The 21654-nt window shown below is 44.1% G+C and overlaps 1 protein-coding gene across 1 annotated transcript in view; it reads left to right on the forward strand.

The window, feature by feature from the left end:
* exoc4 (exocyst complex component 4) overlaps positions 1 to 21654 on the forward strand; it is a 106303-nt gene that overhangs the window by 79418 nt on the left and 5231 nt on the right. Inside the window, exons 14-19 of the mRNA XM_062382910.1 lie at positions 393 to 529; positions 1345 to 1500; positions 3063 to 3241; positions 10720 to 10864; positions 12658 to 12836; positions 13055 to 13214. Coding sequence (XP_062238894.1) covers positions 393 to 529; positions 1345 to 1500; positions 3063 to 3241; positions 10720 to 10864; positions 12658 to 12836; positions 13055 to 13214 — 956 coding nt within the window. The remainder of the gene's footprint in view (positions 1 to 392; positions 530 to 1344; positions 1501 to 3062; positions 3242 to 10719; positions 10865 to 12657; positions 12837 to 13054; positions 13215 to 21654) is intronic.

The following is a 21654-nucleotide window of genomic DNA, read 5'->3' on the forward strand; positions in this document are numbered from 1 at the left end:
TCCCGGGCCAGCTATTAGTCACGCAGGAGTGGCTAATCTGTAATGGCTGCTGTCACAGCCCTGCCGTGGCTCCTGGTGATGGGCGCTTGGTGACAAAGCAACACTCACTCACTTTCAGCCCGGAGAAGACACACAACACAGAAGTTGAAAAAAACACAGACACACACACATACGCGAACTCACAAGTTTAGAGGAGCTGTCCGGTCACCCGGCGCCTGTCCAGCCACAGGTGACAAAAAGATAAATCATGGTAGAGTTACGTTGATGCTACAACAGAGAAGGACTGACACGATCTGACATAAAACCCTGTCTCCTTTTATTTGTCTCTTACTATCTCTGTTTTCCTCAACCCGGTCAAATGCTGATTACGCTCCTTCTGTTTCTGCCTCCAGAGCACAGTGGTGGTGGAGAAGTCCATCCAGGATCTAATGAGCCTAATGCAGGACCTGAGTGCCTATTCCAACCAGTTCCTGGAAATGGTCTGCGACAAGCTGAAGGAGTACAAGGAGATCTGCAACACGGCCTACAGGTAAGAGAAGACTAGCTCACCTGCTGGAATCGATTTCTTTCCTGGAGGATGGTGGACATTTAATAGTATTGTTTTTATTACCTCAATTCCATATAGTTGTTTGTGGCGAGCAGGATTTATGATCACCTGCCAAATCCGATAAAACAAGAACATCCTTGATTACATTTTTAGAAATGTATCTGTCTCTGCGCACGTCGGTGCCGTGAAAGGCCACCGGTCTGTGCTCCCCTGGGATTCACGCAACACCTGGCCAGGTAAAGGGAGGGCTAGAGAATATGGGGAAGGGGTTGGAGAGGGAGCGGTGAACTGGCCAGGAAATACAGGGGGAAGGCGCGACAGGCTGCTGGGAGTCCATCTGGACTCTGTCACAGGTCAGCATCACTCTCCTCGGGGGCTCGGAGTGATAAAGACAAGCTCAACAGAGAATGCCAGAGTGTTTGTGGTTTTGTTTGTGTGTGTGTGTGTGTGTGTGTGTGTGTGCTCTTCACACATGAACAAGCCTCTGTCTCTCTCAGCCCCCCCCCCTTTTCTTACGTGTGTGTGTGTGTGTGGATGTGAAGCCCCTGAGTGCTTATGTCTCCTGTACAAGGTATTAATATGATATTAAATTCAAATCCAAGCAGTTATTTTTCCAATCCAGATACGTACAAACAAAACAAATACATGTTGTCAGTCTTCCCCAGGCTGTCTTGACGCTGAATAAATAATTGTTATTTGTTGTTGTTGTTGTATAAAGAGACAATTATATATATATCTCAGTTTATAACTTGTGTGAGCTGGTCTTCATTTCATCTTGTGTGTTTGTGTCTCCTCAGGGCCGTCGTCCAGTGTGAGGAGAAGCTGACCATCAGCGCCTCCTGGTCTAAAGACGAGGACATCAGTCGTCTGCTCCAGTCCCTCCCCAACTGGGCCAATATGACCCAGCCCAGACAGACCCGCCAGAAGAGAGAGGATGAAGAGGACTTTACCCGGTGAACACTCGCATATGTCCATGTTTTTTCACGCTCATTTAAAAATCTATCAATAACAAAACTATCCACAGACAAGTATGACAACAATAAGTTGTCCTCGTTGCACACTACACACACACAAACAAGCAAGGGCAAGCACACACACAATCACACTTGAGCAATCACGCAAATAATCCCTTCCCTCCCGTCTTCGCCCCTTTACTCGCATATTATTGAACCCTCTCATGTTGACGAAGATGCACTCATAAAAGCACAATTGCTCTTTTAAACACTCTTTATCCGAAGGACGTGAGGAAACGACGGGAGGACAAAATAGGAAAATATAAAGACAGCAGTCGGAGGCGGGAGAGAGAGAGAGGGGGGGGGGTCAGTCTTATCGAAATTGCCTTTGAATGTGCGCACTCTTCAGGGAACACTGAAGCTCATCGAAGCGAATAGTAAAAGTAAATAAATAAATTGGTTATGTGGCCAGAGAAAGTCAATCTGTTGTGTGCGCTCGCTTCCTTCCTCACACACACACACACACACACACACACACACACACACACACACAGACCGACGCACACACCATGGGAGCACAGAGATAGCAAGAGGAAGACCATAAGGCTGTTTGATTTGAGAGCCGTAGATGTTTTCATCTCTATGAAAGGGGGATTAGCTTCTGCACGACTGGCAACCCGGCGCTTATAAAGCCTCATTAATAAGCTACATGTGTGAAGGAAAGAATATGTGTGTGTGTGTTTTTGTGCGCTGTTCCTTCCACCCATCTGTTGTTCAAAGGATCCTGATCTTACGGGCGTCCCGGTGACTCTGGAGGCCGTTCCCAACGCCACACGTTTCTTGCCACAGCGCCGCGGTGCTTTGGATTTACTCATCCGACTTCCCACTTGCTTTCTCTCTCCCTGCTCTTTTTTACCAGTCTCCCAAGTAATTTATCCGTCCAAGACCACAAGTGATTGTTAAAGCAATGCAAAAGAGGGTTTGATCTCTTTGTCTTTGTTTTTCCACTCTGTAAATCTCCGCCTTCTGTTTGCCGTCTATTTCTAAATAGTCTCCATCACCTGCTGTTTTTCTCTCCCACCAACTGTCGAGCTGCAACTTCCTCCTTTTGAAAGTGACTATAGCCCATAAAATTCTCTTAATAACATGTCCAACTTTATTTTGCTTTCTATCTTTATTTCTTATTCGACATTTGCACATCACTCCAGAGCTAAAGGTCCTAGTTCAGTTCCACATCACTAAGCCATTGTCCACATAAGCAGGAGCTCGCTATAAAAGTTGGATCCTCTTCAAATAAACATTTACACCGAAACATTTGCACATCCATTCCATTTAGCAGTCCATTATGTTTTAACTTTTGTAAATTAACTCCCGTTAAATATTCATGTAAACCACACACTGCCTCTGCAGGGCAGCCATTGAATAATTCCCTTCAAAATACCAGATACTGGGCTGATTATGGACGAGTTGCTATGTTTCTCTCTGCCAGCAGCATAATGAGTCCATCTCTCTAACCACAGAAACCCTCTGTATCACTCATTCTCTCTCTCTCCGTTGTTCAGAGTTGCTTTCGCGAAGGAGTCGGAGGTGCTGACCGGTAACCTCGGAGACAAGCTAATCCCCCAGAATGAGATCCTTCGTGACGTCAGTGACCTCAAGGCTCTGGCCAACCTTCACGAGAGCATGGAGTGGCTGGCCGGTCGCCTCAAGACCTTCTTCGCCAACCTGCCTCATGCTTCCAGTAAGTACAGAAACCATAACTCTGCACGTGGAAGCAGTCGATACCTTGTCTGGTAATAAATTGGCTCTTCAGAGATGTTAATGATATAATATATGGGACCAGCAATCAGTTTTGTTTATACACCTCTTCATCTCATCTTCCTCTCCTCTGGAAACATATTTTCATACTCCTACTTTTCACGCTTAGTCATATTCTCTCATATAGTATCTGTGCATGTAGTTCAAGCTATAACATCCCTAGAAGATGTTTATAAAGTGATATTCAGCTTGTATGCTGATACTCATCACATTGCTAGTAGATTCTCCCAAATTTACATAAAACCTTGTTCCTGCTTCCCAATGGCATGATATTGAATCAACAAAATATGGTAATATTCTTGACAAAGATATCAACATTTACAGTGCATCGTGTGCTTACAGCTGTTCAAGTGATGCCAACACAGACATGGGTTACTGTTTACTCTGCATTTTGAAAAACAGTCAGATGATTGCTTTGCACCAGAACTGTGATAATTCTCTCAATTACTTTCTTTCCATTGTGGCACAGACAGAAAAAAACATTTACTGAATATGACACTAATATGACTCTAGTTGTGTGTGTGACATCCACCAGATTGCCAGATAACACTGCTTCAGCGTTAATCCTGGAGAAGTTATCGATCAGAGTGTACTGCAGATTAGATAACAATGTCCGGATGGTTCATGTCAGGTCGAGGACTTGAGGTTAAAGTCATTAAGTTTGACTCTACTCCTACAAGTGTGTGTGTGCGTGTGTGAGAGGGTAAATGCCTACCACCCTCAGCAGGACTCTTCACAGCATTTCATACATTCCCTGCTTAGTCATCACTTTTGCATCATTAATCACTGATCAAAATGAGGTGTGTGTGTGTGTGTGTGTGTGCGCATTTGTGTGTTTGTGCGTGCGTGTATGTTTCAATCCCACACATAGTCTTTATGCAGATCGTGTTAATCACTCGTCATTAGAGAAATGCTTTTATCCTCATTACCACATTGAGAGTGCGTTTAATCTTCCTATAAAGATTCTAGCATCTTGTAATATGCTTCTTCAACTCCATATCTTTTTATTAGCATCATGCGATAGCAATCAGAGAGTTATTACTCCCATTAATGACTCTTATCACAGGTTCAGATTTGTTTTTGTACTTTAGTTTTTTATATTTCCTTGCTGGAATGGCAAAAATAGAGTATAATTGGCGCAGTTTAAAACCTACCTCCAAAATACTTAGCAGAGTAGAGTTGAAGAATGCAGGACTGGACGACTGTATTAACATGTTTGTTTCAGCTCAGGTTCATATCAAAGAATATGCAAAGTATTGTGTTATTTGCAGTATCGAGTGATATTTTGGGACAGAGAGCCCAGATGTTGAATTTCTAGGAAAGTTATGTTCATCTTGCAGAAATAAGGACATTAAGTCACAAGTGGCGGATGTAGGAGATTTCTCAATCGAGGGCCGTAAAGGGGCCACATTTTTTACACAAGGGCCTATAATATGTCCAACATCCATTCACAATTCCTGATTGAATAAATTTGTAAGTCATTCTTTGAGCAAGGCCACACATTATTGAATATATATTCATATTGAATATATTTAGAAAGTAGTATTCATTGCTTGCACAATATATGGTATGAAGTTTTACACACAGTTCATTCACCTGTGTGGGTATTCAGGACTGAGGAGACACGTATCCGTATCCACAGCCGTATCTCGGTCCTCTGGCAGAGCTCTGGTAAATTATGCACCTTTCCTAAAGGGACGGAGCGAGTGCTTCAACCTTTATCAGCCAGCGCCACTACTCTCCAGCTCCAGACCTCTGATTGCTCATTGAACTTGCTCTACTCCGCCGTTCGGTATCTCTTTTTTCTTTTTTTCTTTTCCACAACATGAAATAATTAAATGAAAAATGTTTCCAGATATTCTTATGTGGGCCTCACTTTGTCGCTATCTCTTTTTAAACTCTTCCCTCTCACTGCAACGCCAGCTTTCTTTGTCTATTCAGAGATAAGAATTCAATAAAAGTACGAGAAGGGACGTGACATAATTATCATTAATTCTGCCGGATGGCATTAATGGGGAAGGAGAGTTCAGGCACTTATCATGCTGGGACATTCCCCGCACTGTTCAATATTTAGTGTTTGCTGAGCTGATGACAGCACCATGTGTGTGTTGCTTTGTGCGTGCGTGTGCTTGCGTGCGCTTGCGTGCACGTGTGTGTATTTACATAAGCATGCACTGTGTAAGATGGGACAAGGGTATGGCTGGGAAAAAAGGACCCCACCTTATCTCATCCTCCACCCCCCCGCCTCTATGCCTCTCCAAATTGGATTTTATATTACAGACTCAGTCAGGTATGAACAACTCATTTTCCTCTCCCCTTTTTTTTGTGCTTTATCTTTCTTTTTTTACTCTCTTTGCTTGATTCTTTCTTGGTATTTCGTTCTTCCTTTCTTTCGTTTTTGTCATCCTGTCCTCATCGTGGAAGTGGGAAAACATTGTTCTTCCTGTTTTTTTCTCGTAGATTTTGTCCACGGTCGGCTGAGCTTTGCGTTTGGTTTGATCACCTTCTTGTGTTATTGAGTTGTAGCGTATGTGTTCTTCCACATATTGTTACCTTCTGAGAAAATAGAGAAAAATATGAAAAAAAACACAAGTGCATGGGATCCACTCGGCTTGTACACATGCAGTTTTAGTCATCTTTGCTCGGATATCAGTGTGTTTCAGATTATTGCGAATGAAGGAGCAAGTCAGTGAGCGTATGTGGGTGTGTGTGTGTGTGTGTGGACTGTTTGTGTGTATATATGCAGACAGACCGCTGATGGTGATTTGCCGTGAAGGTGGCTGGAGAGAGGGTCTTATAACCCATCTGGCTGCAGCACTGAACTTCTAATCCACTTTGACAATATTTCCCAGACAACAAAAACACACACACACACACGTATAAATATATATACTGATGCCTGAGGGGCAATGTCAGCATGACAGCCATGTTTTCCAGTTGACCACTGTGTGTGTGTGTGTGTGCGATTATCTTGAATTTACAAGTGTGTCTGGCAGCCGAGTTACTTTGTGTAGCGAGCAACGACCCGCACACTGGAGGTCATGATCAGCGTGAAAGTTTTTTCGGAGTGGGCAGTCTTTCTCCCGCCGACCTTTTCCTTCTTCCTCATGTGCATGTGTGCAAATGTGTGCGTCCATGTACGAGGCCCATGCGTCATTAGGGTGCATGGCAACAGGCCTCCAATCTACGCCACAGGGTTTCAACATGATAATCACATGGGTCTTCCGATGGGAGTTCGTTTCTCCTCTCCTCAGTGTTTGCTCTGCTGCATGTCTGAGGGCTCATGGAATACACTTTCCTAACCTTGACTGCAGTGAGTGTAGGTCTTCACCCTTTAGCAGCAATTTGTTTCTTGACTCCATTTAACAACACATTCTGATTCGCTGCAGGGGCCTGGGGGGGGGGGGGGGGGGGGGGGCAGCTTACAGTGGGAGGTTATGTTGTCGAGATATTGTCTTATCTTCATCCGTCCATTTGTTTCTTTACAAAATCTGTATTGCTTTATACTTTGTCATTATAAGACGTCATTAAGCAATTTGGGGAGTTTCAGATATTAACATCTCTTCATCTCAGTTTCTTTCTTTCTCTCTCCTACCATCCCCTCTCACTCTCCCTCTTTCTCTCCGGACAGAAGTTCAGATCCCCATGTGCAGATGTTCATCCTCTACCAGAGGCAGCAAAATAATTAATAACTCGGCTCTTACTCAGTCATTTATGAATCATTCATCACTGCACCCCTGCAGGATACCGTCCTTTGCTTTTCCTTCTCCATATTCGTTTCCATCCCTCTGTTTTGGCTGAGAGTTAAAGGCCATTGTTGTACTTTTTAAACGACAACTTTCTCTCAGGTTTTTAGCATCTGTACTTGTCTGTGCTACAGAAGAAAAATCCTATTGTTTTTCTTGTATCTTAACTTATTGTGTTAAGGAGAGGGCAGTGAGTGTGCGTTAAAACCGAAGCGCGTTCCGGCTTTGTGTGCGTTTGCGTCGCCTGCATGTGTGTGTAAGTGTGTGAATTCCATCACTGATCTTCTCTCTTAATGTCTGCCACCCTCATCTTCCGCAGATGGCAACAACAGACGTTTCTCTTCGATGGGATTCAAAAATAATTGGATAAGCGTACTGCAAACACACACACACACACACACACACACAGACACATTGGTGCATACATAGATACACAACATACACATCCTCACATTTAATCATGCATACACAAAGAACTTATAAATAAGAGATGGGAGTAATTTGGTTTGTGGAAAAGGAGAAAGGAGAAAAAAAGAGAGCGAGAGAGTTGTCAGTCAGGACCAATGAGTCGTCTCCTTTTGCCCGTCTGTCCCTGACGCTAATGGCGCCCCCCCCCCCATGCTGCGACGCCTCCCGTGCACCATCAAAGCGGCACAGGCTGGGGGGGAGCGGTGCAGGAATCTGTGTGTGTGTGTGTGTGTGTGTGTGTGTGTGTGTGTTTGTGTGTTCGTGTGTCTTTTTTGGCTGTGTGTGAGTGTGTGTGTCTGTCACGGACACCCCCCGGAGAGACCTCCAACAGTGTGTGCCACAGCGAGCCCTGTTTTTTTCCCCCAGTCTCCTGCCAAAGTGAGTGAGTGTAATGCACATGAGAGGAAACAGAAGCCTTCGAGTCACTGTCACACACACACACAGACACGCACATGCACAGGCGCGCCTGAAGGGAAAACACTCTTGCTCTTTCACACAAGCTAAGTGAAGAAAAGAGGCCGAGGGAGGAAGAGCAAAAATCGTCTTTATCTGACAAAATATAAAAGTACCTTTTTTCGAGGTGCTTTATCTCAGACTTTGCATATCAGCACAGATTACAGTTGTGTGTCTGCGTATTGCTGTCAGCGCAGTGCGAGATGCATCGCACACTTGTTGATGTCGCTGCCACTCGTTTGATTCCAACAGTGATGTCATAAATCAACGCTTTCAAGTTCCCTCGCTGAATATGTGAGTCGCGGTATTTGTTGTGTCTGTGCCGGCTTCTGTATCTGTTAATGATCTGATAAGGTGACCAGGGAGAATACACAGCCTCAGCCCCGTCCAATCAGATGGAGTCAATTATGTCATTATGCCGCGCTCCCGTGAGAAATCATTGTGGATTTTTTTTAATGTCGAGGCCGACCTTGTTTGTTGTTCCTGTGGCTCATTTAGCAGAATTAATACTGATGCCTGCAGCCTGAAGATCTAATCCATCGCTGTCTGTTTTCTGCCATGAGGATGAGGCAGTCCCTAGTGTACAGTAGATATTATATTTTTTTTCTACAGTAGCACTGATGTGGATTGACATTTTATATAGAAACCCAAACATAGAAACAAACAGATAGTATGTGATATATTAGAGAAATAATTTGATTTAAAGAAGTATTAGTCTCGGTCTCACTGATTGATCTTATGTGAAAACAGTTGACAATTTCAATTATCCCACAACTGACATCATGGTGGTGTACCGATCAATTTGAGGGCAGGACTTATTGATTTCACACTCAGATTTTGTAATGCTTTCACTCAAAACCCTGCGCTTGCACTCAAGCAGCCCCTGCTTGTGCTTGGACTTGCTAAATAAACAGTGTGCTTGCACTCACATTTTTTGTTTCTCTGACGATTTCCTGCTCTTTTATAATTTCCTATCTTCTGTGCTTTGATCTTTTTGGGGCAACAAGTCTGTTCAAATTCCCCAACCAACAGAAAGCCAGGTAAATGAAATTGTCCAACACTTGTTGATCGGCGATAGGAGAAAACAAAAATTATTCAACTGGAAAAAGAAGGATTCTAACAATGACTTAACCAATAACTTGTTGCCATGTTCCAACCCCCTCACATGGAGTCTTCGGGTTGTGACTGAAAGACATGGGTTTCTTTCATAAGGTGTTTGGGAGCAAAGCTGCTGCTGCTCCTCCGACGCGAAGAGATGCAGTGGAGGTGGTTTGGGCGCCGGATCAGGGCGCCTCGGGGTTTCCTCCAACTGGTGGACCATAAGAGCAGCTGTCACTGTTGTCACATTCCCAGCCCTGGCTGTGTTTGCTTTGTTAATTGGATGGCAGGGATACATACTTCCCCGCTGTTTGCCTTAACCAATGGTGTCTCATCTTATCAGGGGTTCATTTAAAGTCATGGAAAGTGTCACAGGGACCGAAGCACATATTCACCAGCACCTATAAAACGTACACACATGGACATGAGCACACAGGAGCTCCCACCGTGCGACGCAGCGGAGAATAACTGATTTAAGAAGCTTTATGATTTCAAACAATGTGTGAATATGTCGGGAGTGAGGTGTTGAACTCGAATAGGTCGTATAAATATGGGCCTATACATGTTAATTCCAGGAATTGGAGTTGTTAGAATATATGTGAGGTATTAGATCATGTGTGGTTATAATGTGTGAAGTCTTATTATCTCTGCCAAGGAAGGTAGGATTTCCCTGTTTCTCTAATACAGCTGGACAGATTACCATGAAACCTTGTGGAAGAACGTGGTAATGGTCGGGAAACAACCCGGTAAATTCACTCAGAAGTATCTTATCATACAGACCGCATTGTTCAGCCTTAGTTTACACATGGTGCCACTCTATCCTCAGGTCTTTTTGAGTGTGTGCTTGAATGCTCACCTCCATGGGTGACCTTCGGAAGGGCAGGAAGAGTAACTGGGGAGCTGGATTAGACTGCGGCACATCGATTGTGGAACCCTGCATTCTGCTGCTCAACAGTCACTCTCTGTACACACACACGCACACACACACACACACACACACACACACACACACACACACAGCCACTAACTCGCCTCATTGACCAAATAGACTTACATGTGAGTGACGGGGCCAATTTCACTCCTTTTCCTCCACTTGCTAATTTATGGCCATTGATCTACACCTGGCTGAATTTATATACACTCATCATGGTCCCTGGTTCTCCCTCTCTCTCTCTCCCGCCCTCTCTCTCTCTCACGCAGACACGCTCACACACACACACACACACACTGAGGTCTTTTGTATGGTTTACAATGCGAGGCACTGACACATGCTCCTGCTGCCTCAGCACAAGTGACGAGCAGAAAGTACAAGAACATGCTGAAGGACTCGGGTTGTGTGTGAAGTTGAAATAATGGCTTTTCTTTAGTGTGTGTGAGCTTGTTTCTTGTTTACAGTACCTGGTTGTGCCAGTATTACATGGTACACATGTGTATAGTACAAGTGTGTGCACAATTTTACAAGTGTGTGTACCATTGTGTACCATGGTTTTCAGGGTAAAACAAGGTTGGGGTCCAGTTTAAGAAACTGAAACTAGTCTTACTGATTCCTCTGCCTCAATACTTCTGCTTATTTGGACTAATAGTGTTTGTTAATTGTGTCTCTGTGTGTCTCTTGTTGTCATTTCTGTCCACCCAGGTGTGTCTCCCTGCTCTGGAGACAGTCAGGTGGTTGGTGAGAGTGAACGCAGCCGGGAGCAGATCCTCCAGACCCTGACTGACTTGTCCAGAGCCTTTCAGGAGATTTCTAACCGCTGTCTCCTGGTGTTGCACCTGGAGGTCAGGTAGGCAGGAGAAACTCGTGCAACATGAAGAATATAAACATGTTAAATATAGCTTAGTCGTAGCATTAGATTCTCAGCCAGCAGTTATATGCTCCGAAGTTTTAAAACATTAATTTAAAAGATATTAGTTCCTTATTTGTTATGCAAGTGCATTATATCCCTGTTTAGTGAATGCACAAAACTACAGTCAATTGGACTGTATATTTAATTAGTTTGTACTTTGTGGAGTTGTTTTATTATATTAGGTTTGAAAAATATACACTGGGGTCCAAAATCACAAAGTGAAAGTGCTCTCCATAGGGATTGTGTAGTTGCCATAAAATCTGGACTCAGTGATTTGAGACATTCTTACATTATGAATTAAAATCCTTTAATCACCAATTCCATAATGGTACAGCAGAAACTCAAAGGATACGTTTTCAAGTCTTGAAGGCAAAAGTAATCATCAACATTATAATTACACCCTAAATGCACAGTTTGGGGATTTTTTTTACCGTCGTTTGGAAATATGTTTTCAGCGTCAACATCTATAGTAGGTTAATTTACAACACCATATACTTTCTGCCCCCACTGCCACTAATGGTCACCATTCCTCTCCCATTCCTCCATGTGCCACTATTTCCCCACAGACTATTGTGTAGCTTATGCAATATTGTTTATGATTTCAGTTGAAAACCCTCCCTGAGGCTGATGGCTTGCTATACGCTACGCTCCATTGACTCTCCCCATCTACCGAATTTCCCCTGATAGTGCTACCAGCTAAATGAAGACATGAGGAAGAAATCAGGGGAGGGGGAGGAGATGGGTCGCGGAGTTTGAAATGGCAGGCGGGGGGTTAAAGAAGGGAGATACGCTATCTAAATGAGAGAAATGATTGAAAAGAGAGGAGAGAAAGTAAGATGGAGGCATTTAAGATGGTGGTGTGGTCGTTGGCTTAAGGGGAATCCACTCATATCATGTTATACTTTTCTGCTCAGGGCACTGTGATTATGGACTTACTCCTCCAGTCTAGACAGAAATGAGCCGTCTGTGGGCTTAAATGACCTAACTTCTCGGATTTAGATGTTTAAATGGTCGGAGAGAAGCAAACTGTTCAAATTCACCTCGTCTAAACGTCACAGTCCTGCCATTTGTTTTTAAGACTCAATACATTAACACTAGAGTAGAGATAAGGTTGTTGTGCTTCTGATACCTTAAACACCTGATATATATGTTTTAGACATGAAGGCAAACATAATTACTTGTTTTTCTGAAGACCCCATTCACAATTGTAGTGTGAAGGCAGTCAAGGCTGCACATGTTTTTGACTTTGAAGCTTTTTGACACACTCCTCAGTAGTAGAGTTCAACTGTATACTTAGCCCTGCGCTCTAACAGATTGCCCTATACTAATCAGGTTTCCTGCCTGAATAGTTTCCAGCTACGATGTCGTAGTAGCTGAATAAGTGGATATATGTACTTTAAACATGATGACTTGTGTAGAAATTATAGGTGTTGGAGAAGTGAGAGCACTCAGAACCCACTGAAGTGTCACTTCTAACTACGTTGTGAGGGCAGGAAATAATATGCTGCATATAGGTAAAATGCATACCTCCCTTCAAGAGCCTCTTTCTTTCTTCTCCCTAAAGTTCTTTTATTCTGAAACTAATCACAAGTCGTGTTTCTCAACATATCAACAGTGTCCTTTGAGAGAACATGGGGCGCACAAAACCTGTAAGCATAGAGGCTTTTTGACCTTATTCTTTCTTACATCTTATGTCCCTTTTTCTCTTGTCTTTCCTTGTTGTATCCCAGGGTGCACTGTTTCCATTACCTGATCCCCCTCACCAAGCAAGGGAACTATGCCATTGTGGCCAATGTGGAGAGCATGGACTATGACCCACTGGTGGTGAAACTGAACAAGGACATCTCGGCCATAGAGGAGGCCATGGGGGCGGCCCTGCAGCAGCACAAGTTCCAGTACATTTTTGAAGGTCAGCACAGAACTGGGGTGAACAGCTGCCTGAGAAACACCATTCACCTTCCCAATTAGAGCAGAATTTGAGTTTTGTCCCATTGACTCAGACTATTAATTATGTTGGTCCCAGATTTCCATTTCTTGTTTTTATTCATTGTCTACTTCTCTCGTTTGTTTCTCCTTCTGTATATTACAATGATTATTTCCTCTCCTCTCCTCTCCTCCCCCCACCAGGTCTGGGTCACCTGATCTCCTGCATTCTAATTAACGGGGCCCAGTACTTTAAGAGGATCAACGATTCTGGCATCAAGAAGATGTGCAGGAACATCTTTGTTCTCCAGCAGAACCTCACCAACATCACCATGTCCAGGGAGGCCGACCTCGACTTCGCCAGGTCAGAGGCTCTCTCCCATTTGTACAGGATTAGCCATAAATGCAGCCGGGTGAAGTGTTTTGTGTGTTTGTACAATGTTGTACGTGCACTCCAGTGTGAGCTTAGGTTTGAGGGGGGGGCTGACAACCTTCAACTGAAGTAGCAGGTGGCAGATACGTTGTGCAGATAGTCAGTGTCTCTAAAATGTCCTCCTATTTCCTTGTCTATAATTAATAGAGACTGGCTGTTTGCCCTTGAGTTAAGCTGATGTCATGGCCTCTGATATCTTTGAAATAACACTATTTACATATTTATTCTTTAAATCTATGCTGCACACAATTTCAAGATAATCACTGTAGTATTTCTACATTTTACATCATATTATAAAAATATATATATTGTGAAACCATCAAAAATAGACAATACTTTCCGTTTTATCATCATGAAGTCTTTCAGTCAAAATCTGTCATTTACTCATATACCGGACCGACCCCGAATAGACACACACAGACACACACACAATGTCCCCAAGTTCAGACAGCAACGATGTCAATGCACGGGGGCGGACAGATGGTCAAACAGATTGTCAACCACGCTGTGTGTCTGAGTGCGCATGGGTTGTCGGTGTTTATTCCTTATTCATACGTTTATATTTTGCGAGTCTACCTGCTGTTGCCCGGCGCTGTCCGGCCCTGACAGGCTTGGGGGAAATCAGCGCTCCGATATCTTTGTGAGCAAGATGAAGGGAGGGAGGAAGAGAGGGGGGGATTGGGGGGGGGGGGGGGATGCATAGAGAGAAGAGGACAGAAAGAGAGGGGGTGGTTCCTAGTATTCAAGTTTTTCTTGAAGTTTGTGTCCTTGACGGGAGAGAGAGTGTGCGAGGGGGCGGGTGATGGAGAGATGGAAGTAGAAGGGAGGGCTTGGGGGGGGGGAAGGAAAACTGAAAAGCTAAAGGACGTCGAAGAAAAGACGAGTTCCTCAGGAAATGCACAGAAAGACTCTGAGAAGGAAAGAAGGAAAGGTGCTTGAATAAAGTGCACAGACGAGGCAGAGCTCTTACTTTGTTAGAAAATGAATATATACATTTAAATGTTCTTAAAAAAACATTAAACTTGGCTTTGACACGTTATTTAATGTGGCCTGTTAAAGATTTGGACATTTGGGTTTTAAGAACATTCAGAACACTTTATTTAGAGGTATTGTGTCTAGTTGTGTGATCATTTTAAAAACAGCACTTTAACCCGTTTCAAAGCATCTTTCCTCACCTTCACGGTCTTCCTGTAACCGTTGTTGCTGTGGAACCAGGCCCGCAGTGTGGTCACGTTAGGTTCCAGGGTTAATTAGCTCCTTTTCACAGCTCCTGGCATGTTTTCTGAGAGTGTCATATGTTTTGAGTGGTGTCTATGCGCTGGCGTTGTTTGGACATGGCTATTGCTTGTAACAGTCCGAGCCAAGTTTCCCTCCAGTAAAAAAAAAAAGGAAAACAAAGATACTGAAATGAGCTGGACTCGACTGGATATGGAGAACCATTGATTAGTATGTAATTTCTACCCTCTGTCAACTTTGATTATGGAGAAAAGCCAGTGATGGCTTCTCTGTCTCCTCTCTCCTTCTCCCACTCTCTGTGATTACGAGGCGTGGGCGGTGTGGAGGTGTTGATTGGGAATTGCAGAGCGCATTGTTTACACATTCATGGCTTTTTGGATTGGCCGGCCCCCGGCTTTCATGACACTCCGACACTCACAACACACACACTCACACAAACGCACACACACACGTAGACCAAGCCACACACACATGTAATATGTATTGTTCTCACCCATGCACAGACACTCAGCCAAGCCAATCAGCATTTTGAAATCACCATATTTATGTTTTTGGAGATGAATATTCATAACTCCCACCTGCTTGTGCAACTGAGACTGAGTATGATATAGCATGATGTTGAAGCACTTACTTTAACAACACATGTAGTCATTTAAAGCCTTTAAACTGTAAATCCAGGTAGAGTCTGATATACAGTCATAACCATAAACTGTAAAAAGAACTACGTCACGTACAGCTGCCTCCACCACCAATAGCTTAAAATCGGGAGCGCAAATACAAATACTTTGTCTTGTGTTTTAAGAGTATACGTAAAAAAATTACATCTCTGGTTGACGATGACATTTCATCGATAGACTCCAGCTTATTTTCATGTTGCATCGATGCAAGCTTTGCAAATTTAGCCATTAGTTGTGCAGACATGGAGAAGGCTCAAATCGGCTGACCGGCAGTGGGGGTGAGACCAAAAGCCGAGTTTTCCTCATCAGTATTTCATGACCACCTCTGGAGAAACAAGTGTGAAATGAAGACAGGAAGTGAGCACGGCAGGAGGCTGAGTTTGGAGACAGGCAACAGATGCTTGTCTGTGCATCTGTGCACTCTTATCTGTGTGTGTGTGTGTGTGTGTGTGTGCTCAAACTGGTCCTTCAATCTTTATGAGAACCAGTTAAGTTTTAGACAATTTTCACAGGGACACTTTTCACAGGCTTAACTCATTTAAATGGAATAGTCAGGATTGACTTTAGGTAGGGTAAGAGGGGATAATTTATCGAGCAGTGTTGCCACAATTACATCTGTGTGTGTGTGTGTGTTTCTGTGTCGGTGTCGGTGTGTGTGTGTCGGCTGTTTTTACTGTATCTGTGCTAGCATGGGAAAGAGAGACTAGCAGAAACCTGGACAAGGGCGCACCATTGATCTGAGTTAAAACTGAAGAGAGGCCCAGTAACCAGCACTGCAGAACTCATGATGACACTCACACAGACACACACAAACACACACTCAGTCACCACTTTCACAGACTGCAACGAAGCATGGGGAAACAGTGCCATCTTGTGGGGAAATCAATTTTTGTTTAAGTTTAACTGTAAAGCTGCAATATGTGAGGTGTTAAAATGTGTGTCTGTGTGTGTGTGTGTTAGAGAGCATGTGCGTTTCTATATAGCAAAGTATGTCAGTCTCTCATCTCTCGGTCATGCATTTGGCAGTGAGAGGGTCGGGGTCAAACACACACACATGGACACCTAAACACCGGCACACAGACCATCTGCTCAGAAACGATTCAGGGGCTCACTCCTATTCTGCAGACCTGTGTGTCGCCATAATGTTACCGCAATGTCACATGTGTGTGTGTCCAGTATGTGTCTGTACGTGTGTATCACTCCGCTGATCCCTTCCTCTCTGCCTCTGTCTGTTTACGTTGATTTCTGAAGATACGAGATAAACAGATGAGCCTGTTTTTGAGTCTTTTACCTTGAAAAGTCCAGAAGCAACAAATCGTTCCCACGATAACAAAACAGCAAAACTGTCAAAAAAGTGTTGCCTGGCAACTGTCCACTCCAGCCTATGGAGTAACATTGTACTGAATTCGCTGGCAACCGATTTAGTATCCTAGTAAGTAAAATAGAGATCTAACAAAATTAGCTGTGAAATATATTTTAAGTTTAAGCAAATATTTGTATCACAGCTTGGTCATCGACCTTGAAGCCTCAACTCAAGACACCATCTTTTCAGTTTTTCTTTCTTTTACCGATCATAAAGGTCTGCTCTGCTCTGCACGTGTCTTCATTTTCTAACGTCAACCACAGACTGTACTCAAGAAATGGATGACTGGTCATTTGAAGATAGAATCTGTTCAGTAGCCATCGAGGGAGGGATCGCTCACCCTGTTTTATAGCATCAAGTAACTGATTAAATCCATCCACCGAAAAGGACAGACAACATCTGTAGGAACATCTTGTTTCAAATCAAGTTAGCTTAGATTCTGCCTTGATGTCATGAAGCTGAAAACTTAAACCACCCCTAAATGGTTTCTGAGGTATAAGCAAACTTGTGTGTAACTGCATCCGAACACACAACCAGTTGGATTTATAGTTTTTACTGCAGCGCACTAGTGAACAAAATCCTCAGAAGGAACTTCACCCAACCTGAATCCCCTACAGCAAAAGTAAACCTAGAGTAAATATGTACCCGTTTGTCCAAATGCCTCCGATGTCTGGTGCCGCGCACACACACACAGTAACACAAACACACAGGCGGTGGAGCTCTGAGCTGCCCGGTGACCCGTGTAGGCAGGCTGCGCCGCTGTCATAACATCCCCTGCAAAACTTGCGAGCCCCTTAACCCACCCACCTGTCTGCCACTGGAAATCACTGCAGTCTGCCTGTGTGACTTGTCAAAGGTGCTCGTGTGTATTGTCCCCGGTTGTGCGACACCAGCCTCCTTGTTTTGTTTTTTTTACGTGTGTGTGTGTGTGTGGAGGTGACAGGCTTGTGTGTCTACAGAGAATGTGGTAATAAGTACAGTTGACGGCCGTGTCAGGAGGTAGTGGGTGTCAACAGATAAAACTGTTTGTATTTAGGCCTGACTTCAACACGCTGTCACTTCGCTCGGCTTCTGTCTCCCTCGCTGTCACCTTGTGTCTCTCTCTTTATCTCTCTCTCTCTCTCTCGTCCTCCTCTCTCTGTCCCTCTCTCCTCATACTTTCTCTCCTCTGCTCCATCCAATCACCTGCACCGCCCCGACTGAACTGCTATTCCCTCGCCTCTCTTCTTCTCTTCTCTCCGCCCCTCCCCTGCTCCTGTTTTCTGTCCTGTGTGTGTTTGTGTGTGTGTGTGTGTGTGTGTTTGATGCGGTATGATGAGACTTGTCTCTGCTGATGAGGCCGGTTTGTGTGTTTGTGTGCGCGCACCCTCGCAGCTTGATGACGCTGGTCTTTGCTGATGAAGCCAGTCAGAGTGTGTGTGTGTGTGTCTGTGTGTGCTTGTTGTGCGTGGCGCAGCGTGATGGGACCGGTCTTTGCTGATGAAGCTTCAGTCTCAGAGTCTCTGCAGACCTTCCCTCATTACCAGAGGAGAGACAAATGCACTGCCCTGTAGGGAGAGACACAGAAGGAAGGAGGGAGGAGTGGGAGAGACACTAAGCTGGTTAATGTACAAAGCAGAATTTATATGCAAGAACTAAATAGACTCACAAAAACATTCCTAGGACTTATTTCACATGTAAATTCCTGTTGAACAGTGCAAAGACCTTTCTGCTCGCCGCCTCTCAGCAGTGAAACAGTGCTTTGCAACTTACCGCAGTTTCTGTTCAGTCAGTCATCTGCATGCAGGTCAATATCTCAGTGGGTGTAGTCACCACCCGGGTGACTGAGTCACCGCTGTGAGTCGATTCCTCTCTCCCTCATGTGCTCCTCTCTCAGAATCATTTTCCACCAACAATTAGCATATTTTGGAGTCTCTCTCTCTTTCAGTTGGTCGCCCATAGAGACATTATTTCTGAGGGTTTTCTCCCTGAAGTCAGGAGACGCCACCAAATCATTAAAAAGGTTTACCTCCTGCACGTACTTTTTCTAACCCTAACCCTAGATTTTTAGGGTTGACTAACTCTGCCAGACTCGATAAAGACAGACTTGATAATCCATGCTAGCTCAGCGTTATAGCAGAGTAGCGATAGTGTTATAATTACAAGTACAAGATGTCACATTATGTCCAGTTTAGTAGAGAACTCTCGCCGATGTTTACTTTAATGATACTTCCACTTTGACACTGCACATTACAGTAACAAGGAAAAGAGATCGCTCAAATGCCTCTCTACTCACGTTGACTAAGTCATCAAGCGCCTGTATCATCAGTTCAAATGAGGGATAACAGAAAGGGTAAGAGCCAAAGACTGTAAACAAAGATGGACGACGCTTCTGTTCTTCCTCCCCTTATCCAGAACTTTGCCATATTTTGTTGATGTGTCATTAGGAGTTTGACCATTTTGTAGCATCAAATAACGAATTAAAACCAAACTAACTGGACATATATCTCTGATAAGAACGACCAAAAATGACTGTTTTGTTTGGTCCATGTCCCAACCACTAACATGGAGAAGGTGTGGTTCAAGGCTCATACTGCAGCCAGCCACCAGGGGGCAATCAAGACGCCTTGGCTTCACTTTGCACTGGAACTGCCATGTCGTCCATCTTTACATATACCGTCTATGGATAGCAGCAACAACTCCCCCCCCCCCCCCCCCCCCCCACCAGGCTCTCACATCAATGACCTCACGTGCACGCTCTTCTGTTTGCAGTCGAAGTTTCGCCGACTGATTGCCTGTTTTCAAAAAGCTCATTTTTTATCTGCTGCGAACAAAAAGGACACGAGGCCGAAGAGGAAGAGATGCGTTTTCAAATCTCTCCAGCTCAGGGTTGATACAAATTAGGCTGAGATGAAAAAAAAGGGGGCGAAAAGCAGACAAGTTTACTTGTTGTTGTCTGTAACATCGATATTTGTGCAGCAACGAGCCGCGGTTCCAGTTGATTCTCTCCCTTCCCCTCTCGTCCTCCTCCCTCCTCCTCCTCCTCCTCCTCCTCCTCCTCCTCCTCCTCCTCCTCCTCCCTCACCTCATCTCTCCCCCACTAACTAATGTGTTGTTGTGAACGTGCTGACAGAGGCAGCCTGTAATGGCCTTAATATTGTACACAGTGGAAAATGAGGGGAAATTAATTGTGCTGATTCTTGTCTTTCTCTCCTTCTCTTCTTGTCTCTTTGCGTCTTCATCTTTTTCTTAACGCCCCCCCCTCCATGTTTCTCTCTGTCCCTCACCCCATTGACATACATGTCTGAGTCCAACGCTGCGTCCACGCAACATAAATGTACTTAATTTTCTTTGTATATGAGGAAAAGGGAGGGGGGGGGGGGGCTAATTAAAATTTAATAGAAAGCGCAACGTGGAGGCACGCTGACACACACACAAACAGACACACACACAAATACACACACACGCTGATTACTGAAGCAAGGCTTTCATAGATGGAACTTCTGGAAGAGGCAGGTGGAGATTGCTAAAAAATGTGTGTGTGTGTGTGTGTGAGTGTTAGTGTGTGCTTGTGTGTTTGTGTGGTTGTGTGTGTGTGTGTGAGAGACCGACAGAGGCTAAATGGAGAAAAGACTTAAAGGAAGGGGCAATCAAAACAACAATTCACTTAAGTATTGTCGAAAAAAATAATACTGTGTCTAACAGATAAGAAGAAGTGTGTGCCTGTGTGTGTCTGTGTGTGTCTGTGTCTGTGTGTGTGTGTGTGTGTGTGTGTGTGTGTGTGTCTGTGTCACTGGGGGTTCTTACTTGATGGTGGAGTTCGGAGAGATTGTAATCTTATTAACAGCCTCACCCTGTTTGGCAAATGGCTTTCCAACTGCTTGTGTAATGAACTGTTTGAAAGTGTTTCAGCGCACACTAACATACATTACTCACACAGGCACACAAACACACACACACACTATTACACACACACACACACCTACCTTACACTTTCTCTTTCTGAACCAGCTTCCTCCCGTTTGAACGGAAGGCTAGACTGCCAGCTGTCCTCACGATGCAGTCACACACACACACACACACACACACACACACACACACACACACAAACACACTAATAACCCGCTGACAGACCAGCAGCATCGTCTTCCCGTGGACGCAGCTTCTCCCTTTAGATATCGGACTTTATATGGCGAGCACAACAAATTGCACAGTGGATTTACTTCATTGTCATCAGTTGTAAATGAACTAGAGTTGATCTGCTTTTAACAAATCCTGCGTGGGACTTTTCCCAAATGCATCGCTGCCAAGTGAATTATAGCTGCTATTATACTGTAGTTAAGACATGCTTTATAGCACTGATGAGGTATTTTTAATTTTCTCCTGCTGGCTGCCGCATCAACAGATGGGTTCCAAAGCTTCCCAGTTTTGTTATTTTATCAGACAAATTGTGTTTTTTTTTTTTGGGGGGGGGGGGGAGACTAGTGGAAAGTGTACAGACAGCACTTAGTTTCTGTTAGAGTGATCATTTCAGTTTGCAGCAGAGCAGATGTGTTTGTTATTTATTTAATATTTAGCAGCGTTGAAACTGGGAACCGAGCCTAAAAAACTCATCGGTTAGTGAAACCACACAAAGTCGACAACAAGAACTGAGACACTGCCAACTTTTTTTTTATTTGTAACATCATTATGTTTAACACAGGCTGTACATAAAGATGGACGATGCATCATTCGTAGCCAGCGTCTGCGCTGTAAGAATCATGGGATGTCAGTTGTCAATCATGAAATTCCCCCCCCCCCGTTTTTATAGCTTAAGATAAATAATACAAACCAATCTTATCGAAAAAATACCCTTTTAAACTTAAGTGCAAAGCCAGGCCTGAGAAAAGACCAACCCGACCTCGACCTGAACCCGAAGGGAGCTCATGTGTAAATGTGATTAAAAAAACTTAAATTGATAAAAACATATTTGAAGTGTACTTTGCCTTTTTAGTTTGGTCCATGTCCTGTCAACTAACATGGAGGAGTCAGGGTTTAAGACCTAAACTACTGCCAGCCATGTGTCATGTCGTCCATCTTTATAAACAGTCTAGGATTTGTACACTGTAGCTACAGC

Source organism: Platichthys flesus, chromosome 23 (assembly GCF_949316205.1).
Source record: "Platichthys flesus chromosome 23, fPlaFle2.1, whole genome shotgun sequence".
Classification (NCBI taxonomy): domain Eukaryota; kingdom Metazoa; phylum Chordata; class Actinopteri; order Pleuronectiformes; family Pleuronectidae; genus Platichthys; species Platichthys flesus.